The sequence below is a fragment of the Engraulis encrasicolus genome, chromosome 18 (genome assembly GCF_034702125.1).
Source record: "Engraulis encrasicolus isolate BLACKSEA-1 chromosome 18, IST_EnEncr_1.0, whole genome shotgun sequence".
NCBI lineage: Eukaryota > Metazoa > Chordata > Actinopteri > Clupeiformes > Engraulidae > Engraulis > Engraulis encrasicolus.
The window spans coordinates 2,856,248-2,863,747 of record NC_085874.1 but is presented as its reverse complement, the minus strand read 5'-3'; the positions used below and the strand labels follow the sequence as shown (position 1 = coordinate 2,863,747).

The 7,500-nt window shown below is 46.3% G+C and overlaps 1 protein-coding gene across 1 annotated transcript in view; it reads right to left on the bottom strand.

Moving 5' to 3' along the window:
* The window catches only part of thbs1b (thrombospondin 1b), a 21,869-nt gene extending 14,600 nt beyond the window's left edge, over positions 1-7,269 (bottom strand). The window contains exons 1-8 of the mRNA XM_063222801.1: positions 7,052-7,269; positions 6,819-6,901; positions 6,009-6,568; positions 5,810-5,885; positions 5,435-5,524; positions 5,142-5,251; positions 3,912-4,037; positions 2,138-2,234 (exon numbers count right to left, since the gene is read on the bottom strand). Coding sequence (XP_063078871.1) covers positions 2,138-2,234; positions 3,912-4,037; positions 5,142-5,251; positions 5,435-5,524; positions 5,810-5,885; positions 6,009-6,568; positions 6,819-6,882 — 1,123 coding nt within the window. The 5' untranslated portion in view covers positions 6,883-6,901; positions 7,052-7,269. The remainder of the gene's footprint in view (positions 1-2,137; positions 2,235-3,911; positions 4,038-5,141; positions 5,252-5,434; positions 5,525-5,809; positions 5,886-6,008; positions 6,569-6,818; positions 6,902-7,051) is intronic.
* Between the last annotated feature and the right edge of the window lie 231 nt (positions 7,270-7,500).

Genomic DNA, 7,500 nt, shown 5'->3' with positions numbered 1-7,500 from the left:
TTGTCATAACCTGAAATGCCCAAGGTGGGGGAGACACGTGTGCTTTATTTTTCTTTCTCCTGTGTGAATGTCTATAGTTAGAGTAGAGGAGATGACGTGTAACCATGAAGACGAACGTGTGTGTGTGTGTGTGTGTGCGTGCGTGTGTGTGTGCGTGTGTGTGTGTGTGTGTGTGTGTGTGTGTGTGTGTGTGTGTGTGTGTGTGTGTGTGTGTGTGTGTGTGTGTGTGTGTGTGTGTGTGTGTGTGTGTGTGTGTCTGTGTGTGTGTGTGTTTGTGCGTGCACATGTATGGAAAATGTTCCTTCTTCTGCGACATTCGGGAGTCGCTGGACTTAACGGCTCAACAATTTCCCTGCCCTGCTTTAACCAATTTTGACCAATTACAGCTATTACATGGGCTTCAAAGGCATTTTGCTTCATAAAGCACCTGTGTTCTCCTTCGAACACTTCAGGACTCTTGAATGGGCCCTCCAGTCTGTCACTTCAACAACAAACGCGGTTTTGTGCGACGCCACATTTACAATAATTCATCCAGACAGATTGTTACCAATACGTATTTTCCTTCTGTTGAACCACACAACACAAGCCCCAGAGTGTACTGAAACCAGCCACTGTGAGGAGTTCACTGGGAGGAGCTGGGAGGACGTCAGTTAGCACAGTAGATGATTTGAAGGTGCACTGTGCAGGATGGTATTGCAACTACTGTAGTTGCTCATTGAAACTGTGCCGCCTATTGCCAAATTTGATGATCTTTTCATAAATATTTGCTAACAAACTAACATTCACCAGTATGACCACAAGTACTAGGTTTTGCAGCTAAAAATGTATATTTCTGAAATTCCAAATGGCAGACAATGGAGAAAATCCACCTTTTCTCAGTCATAATGAATACTATAATAATATTTGTGAAAAATATAACATCTGTGAATGGGCAGTTCTGGAAGTAAGCAACTAAAAATATTACACAGTGCCCCTTTAAGCAAGCCATTTGGTTAGGTTTGTGTGGCTCAACTGAAGGGAACAAAAACGGTGACTACAGTCAACACAATGGATGTTTTGAGCAAACTCTTTGGCAACACGGAATGGCGTATCAAGTGGCAAAGGTTAGGTGTATTTGGTCTGGTGGAGGAAGATGGATGGATTGTTACGATTGGCGCGGTGGTTAGATTGCCTCGATTGCCACAGCTTACCTAAACTCACGCCCCTCCTCTTTGGCTACACAGGGCTGGCATATCGAGTGGCAAAGGTCAGGCGTACTCAGTGTGTCGGAGGGAAACAGATGGATACTTACTAACAAAAAAAATGTTTTTCCCCCAGTACTGAGCCACACAAACCGTGGTGCTTACTTCCAGTAAAGCACCCAGTGTGCTAACTAGACTACATCTTTGGCATCATAGTCGGCATATCGGGTGTCAAAGGTTAGATTTCTTTGGTCTTGTGGAGGCAAATGGTTGGACTGATGGACTGAAACATGGATGAATGCAGCAGGAGCCGCTTATTTTCCCTCTCTATGTGCAAAACCATGTGACGTGCATGAGACCTCCAAGGTATTATTGTGTGGAGGATTAAAGGGCATTGCTTAGACCAGGGGTCCCCAACCTTTCTGTGTCAGAGGGCTACCAAGGGCTACCCGAGGGCTACTGAGAGCTACCCGAGGGCTACTTTTGTTCAAAATCCTCTACTGATGTCTTGACATCATTCCCAAATCACACTATTGAATGATAATTTACTTATAACTTATAGGGAAATATTATTTAAAGGCTATAAAGAAATCTCATCTCATATTCAAAATCTTGTAGTCGTGAATGTTTATTAACATCTTTGGTGGGCACCACAGAAGCTCCTGGAGGGCTACCTACCCCGCGGGCACCACGTTGGTGACCCCTGGCTTAGACCTTGCAAGGAGCATTCATGATGCAGAATGGTACTATGGTACTGTAAATGAATGAATGAATGAATGAATGAATGAATGAATGAATGAATGAATGCATGCATGCATGCATGCATGCATGAATGAATGAATGAATGAATGAATGAATGAATGAATGAATGAATGAATGAATGAATGAATGAATGAATGAATGAATGAATGAATGAATGAAATGATGGATGGATGGATGGATGTACAGCCACTTACGATTGCCACAGCGGGGGCAGCACTCTCCGTCGGGTACGGTGGCGTTGGCACAGGGAATGAGGGGGCAGGAGATCTTGCGGCATACAGTGGCAGAGTTCTGCACACATTGAGAGAGAGAGAGAGAGAGAGAGAGAGAGAGAGAGAGAGAGAGAGAGAGAGAGAGAGAGAGAGAGAGAGAGAGAGAGAGAGAAACAAAGGAAGCCAGTCAGTCAGGGCAATACGAGAAGGCTGTGTGCGAGTGCGTGTGCGTGTGCGTGTGCGTGTGCGTGTGCGTGTGCGCGCATGTGTGTGTGTGTGTGTGTGTGTGTGTGTGTGTGTGTGTGTGTGTGTGTGTGTGTGTGTGTGTGTGTGTGTGTGGTGGGTAAAAATGGAGTGGCGGGTAGTGGGTGGTCATGGTGGAACACTAACCTCAGATACTTTCAGAACAACTGTGTCTGATCTCAATCTTGTGTCTCACTTTCAAATGCTTTCAGTGCAGTCGTTTTTGCATTCCTCCACATAATAACCATTGGAAATGAGTCAGGGAAAGACATGGACGGTGAGATTATCAGTCTAATGTCCAAAAAAAGAGGGGGGGTTGTCTGTCAAAGCATCCTGATATAAACTTGGCACCCTTGACAGCTACTGCAAGCACGACAATGTTTTAGTTGGCTCAGTATTTAGTTCGCTAGAACTCGTTGTCATGTCTATCCAGCTCTTTCTTTCTTTCTTTCTTTCTTTCTTTCTTTCTTTCTTTCTTTCTTTCTTTCTTTCTTTCTTTCTTTCTTTCTTTCTTTCTTTCTTTCTTTCTTTCTTTCTTTCTTTCTTTCCCCTCTCTCTCTCTCTCTCTCTCTCTCTCTCTCAGGAGCAGCACTACAGTGGCCGAGGTAGTAGCGGTAGCAACACTAATAGAAGGTCTTCTCTCTCTCCTTCTCCCCCCCTCTCTCTCTCTTTCTCTCTCTCTCTGACCACCAGCACTGCTCTCAAACAGCTCCAGTCGAGACCCACCCCCTGCTCTTAATTAGAGGGCCAAGGTGCCACTACGGGAGGCTGCTGCTACCAGACACACCCCACTGTGTGTGTGTGTGTGTGTGTGTGTGTGTGTGTGTGTGTGTGTGTGTGTGTGTGTGTGTGTGTGTGTGTGTGTGTGTGTGTGTGTGTGTGTGTGTGTGTGTGTGTGTGTGTGTGTGTGTGTGTGTGTGTACATCGTTGTGTGTGTGTGTGTGTGTGTCTGTCCCCTTATCTAGAAGATCCAGCCCTGGACACTGCATTGTGTGAGTGCTGTGCTCGCTCCGTGCTCCCCGTGTCTTTGCCTAAAGCCTCGCCGCCCGCCACAACAAGACGGCAAGGCCAAGTGTACTTAATTAGCCCCCCTGGCACACACTCGGGGATGGGCTGGCAGCTCTAAAGGACACGCAAATAGCCAGTTAGGCCCTCCCCAGTCGTCTGGGAGACGGAAAAGAAAGAAAGAAAGAAAGAAAGAAAGAAAGAAAGAAAGAAAGAAAGAAAGAAAGAAAGAAAGAAAGAAAGACAGAAAGACAGAAAGAAAGGAAAAATAACGCCCCTTCCATGGTTGGTCTAAGTGGCTGGGCAAAGTTCACCCCCTACTCACTCCCTGCTCTGTGTGTGTGTGTGTGTGTGTGTGTGTGTGTGTGTGTGTGTGTGTGTGTGTGTGTGTGTGTGTGTGTGTGTGTGTGTGTGTGTGTGTGTGTGTGCGTGCGTGTGTGTATAGTACGTGTGTGAGTATAAGTGTGAGTTATTATCAATGTATGAGTGCTGTAGGCGCACTGCTCACCCTGCATGTGCACTCGGTGCAGTCGTCCACGGTCCACTCGTCGTTGTTCTTGTGGACGATGCCGTTGTGGAGGCAGACCCCTCCGCTGATGTTGATGCTGGCCAGGAGGTGCCTGTTCTGGTCCGTCTGCAGTGGAGGAGGAGGAGGAGGAGGAGGAGGAGAGAGGGGGTGATGGAGAGAGGGAGGATGTATAGGGTGGAAAGGTTGGTGGAGAGATGGAGAATAGAATTTGGAGAGGCAGGGAGGAGAGGATAGGGGGAGAGGGGGAGGACGGAGGGATATGGGGTATGAGAAAGTGGCGGAGGGAGGGAGGTAGGAGAGACAGAGATGACGGAGTGGGGGGTTGGGAGGATGTGAGGATGGGGGAAGGAGATGGGTGGTGGAGGTTGGGAGGAGAAGAGGAAGAGAGGGGTGGTGGAAGTACAGAAAAGAGGAAGAGAGAGGTGGTGGGAGAGGGAAGGTGAGGGCGGAGAGAAAGTGTGGGTGAATGTGGTGGATGTAGGGTGGTGGAGGAGGAAGGCAGGGAGGAGGTGGAGGAAACCAGTTGATGTAGGGAGAGGGAAGAAGTGGGAGAGGAAGAAGAGGGGAGGATGGAGGAGGCGCAGGTAGGAGAGGAAAAGGAGGAGGAGAAGGGGATTTTAGTAAGGGGAGGGGTGAGCATTCACAATGCACTTCACACCGGATTAAAACTAGCATGATTCAGTGGCTTTCAATGTGCCCTTGCTTTATTTTTAACAGACATAATCAGATTTGGGTATAAGAGAGGAGAGAGAATGCAAAGTATCTGTATTACACATGCATGACGTAAAGCACTCAACGGCTCATACTGTTTGGTATGCATTTTTGCCCTCCCTCTTTTAGCTATTTCATTTTATATGCTGCTGGAAAAGTTGAATTGGGATTGAAGTTTCCATTCCTTTACTTTGCTATCAACTATGGCAGCTATAGTGTCGCAAGATCTTTTTTTGCAACCATATGACATTAAAAAACATGGGAGATGGAAACGAAACGACAGTGAAGCATGCATGACATCAAACATGGAACTGCTGTTTGCCTTGCAGAAGAAGGCCCCGAGAGACATGTCGACCTATCCATCTTCATCTCCATCTCTACAAGTTATTTTCTGCTCCAGTGTCTACTGGTTTTCTTACAAGAGCAAGGAACAAGACGGGCTATCTATCATGCACGAGTTCTCTCCTGCGCTGGTGTCTGCTGGTCTACAGTGCTTACCACTTTATTGAGCTGGTCTGACAGGTCTCTCACCACCACCCCCAGGGTCTTCAGCTCCTTGAACATGGCAGCCAGGTCATCACAGGTGAAGCCACAGATCATCTGCAGATCTACGGGGACGGATGGGGGTTGGAGGAGAGAGATTGGTTGTTGTGATGGTGGTGGTGTTGAAGTGCAGACGCTTGAGTGACACTTTTAAATTACTTTGGAGTCAGGGAAAAGTTCGGAGAGTTCACTTCCCCCCATAAGAAAAAAAAGACCATTATGACGAGTAAGGGTAAGTTTTTGTTTACCTTTTGTCTTATGCCCTGTGTAGTCAGTCCTGATGGCTGGGCTGGAGCCATTCATTGGATTGTCCAGGGTGATGAGGTCAGTCAGAATAGCTGTTGTGAAGTTAATATAACACTTGACGTTAGTCTGTGTCATGCAATCCTACAATCATAGCTTTTTAAAGATGCTGAGAAATACTTGAAACGCGAGCAACACACACCCCACGCACACACACACGCGCGCGCACAAACACACGCGCGCTCGCACGCACGTTCAAGTTCAGAGACTGAAAAGTTTGTATCAAGTGAGCGCAGGCGCACACTCTGTACACAGTTCTGTAGTCTGGGGTCTAAAAAGCAGCGCTACAACTCAGCAATTTATCTTGTGTTGGCACTTACTGCTCTGGCAACCTTTATTCCTCAAGATCGCATCCAGGGTCGTTCCGAACACAAAGCGCACATTTTGGAGTACACCCTGCAGAGAGAGGCACCACGATGAACAACACCACACACAGAGAAATCTTTGAAGGCTCATAATTTCTGTATACTGTATCTCCTGGCGGTTTTATGTGGCAGTAAATTCATCAATTCCACTCACCATGAACTTGTCCTTGACCGCGCCTTTGCCGATTCTCAGGCTAGCTACTGCAGGTGTGTCCTTGTTTAAGATGTTTTGAATAGGTACGTCCAGCTCGACCGTATTCACCTCTTCACATCCCACGTACAGCTGTGCCCTGTCCTCTTGGACAAACAGAGTAATGTTTTTCCAGTGTCCCGTAGCCAAGTCCGCATCTTCGATGGACATCACCTGCTGCTTGTTCTCCGTGGAATAAACAATGTCCAGAGTGTTAGCCTTGCCGTTGGAGACTAATTCAAAAATGGGTCCGGAGCCGTCTTGCTTCTCAATGGTCAGCAGGCTGCCCCTGGTCCGCTTGAACTGTTTGAAGTTGACCAGGAGAAGGAATCCTCTCTCGGTGTGGATGGAATCGATTAGGTCCCTGAATTCGTTTTTGGGGACGGCGGGGATCAGGTCGGGGTTCAGGATCTTGTAGGCGGGACTGTAGGGGTCGTCGCCTTTCACCAAGCTGACCCCATGGTTTTTCCTCGGCACCTGGACTAGTTCGAACAGGTCATACATGTTGTTGTCGTCTCTGGTCTCTGTGGAGAGATAGTCCACGCACCTTGTTAAGTTTACGCAGCATACTCGACTAATTAGATTGCATAATTTCGAAATGGAAAAAATAAGCAAATTAGACAAACAACTTCAACGTTTTTCTGTCATGAGTTAAATAGAACAAGATGGCAAATTATTCGATATCTAAATATGAAAAAGTTGTTAAAAAGATTCCTATCATTTTAGTCAGTGAGGGAATTCCCTCTACACTTTGCGCAAAGGCTCCTGTCTCACCTGCGACGCGTGCGCTCTCGCACTGCCAAAGCATCAGTAGTAAAAATATCCCTGTTAACTTCATTTCAGCACCTCAAAGCTCCCTGTTGAACACAATGGACAGCAATTTGAAATATTGTTATACATCTTAATTACAACGTGCAACAGAAAATATATAGCGCACCACAATTGAAAAGGTATAGAAGCCATATATGTTTTAAAGATAAACCTGATAAATGTTCATTCAGTCTTACCTTTTTGTAATGAGTCTGGGATCAAAAGAAATACAATCCAAAAATACGAAAAGATGGTATAATCCTTTTTTTCTTTTAGTTAAGCCCAATATTGTTATTAGTTTTGCCTCAGAAAAGTTATTAGAAAATTCGGCAGAAAATTCCCTTTTTCATCCAATTTCAACTTGCTTGGTGGTTCTCTTGTGTTGTTTAGGAGGCTTTACTCATTCTAAAAATCACGGGCAACAAAGTGCTATTTAAATACTTTCATGACATTCCTAAGAAGGCGTCTCGTCCAATCAGACGGAAGAAGGCGAAAGGGACGAGCCTATCCTCTTACCTCACAGCGCGGATGGCTATGCCCGAGACACACATGGAGAGACCAGGAGGGTGAGGGGGTGTTGGGGTGGGGGTACATTCCAGAGTCCAAATTCCATCAACCAAAAATCGTATTTTTATAGAACCCTCAC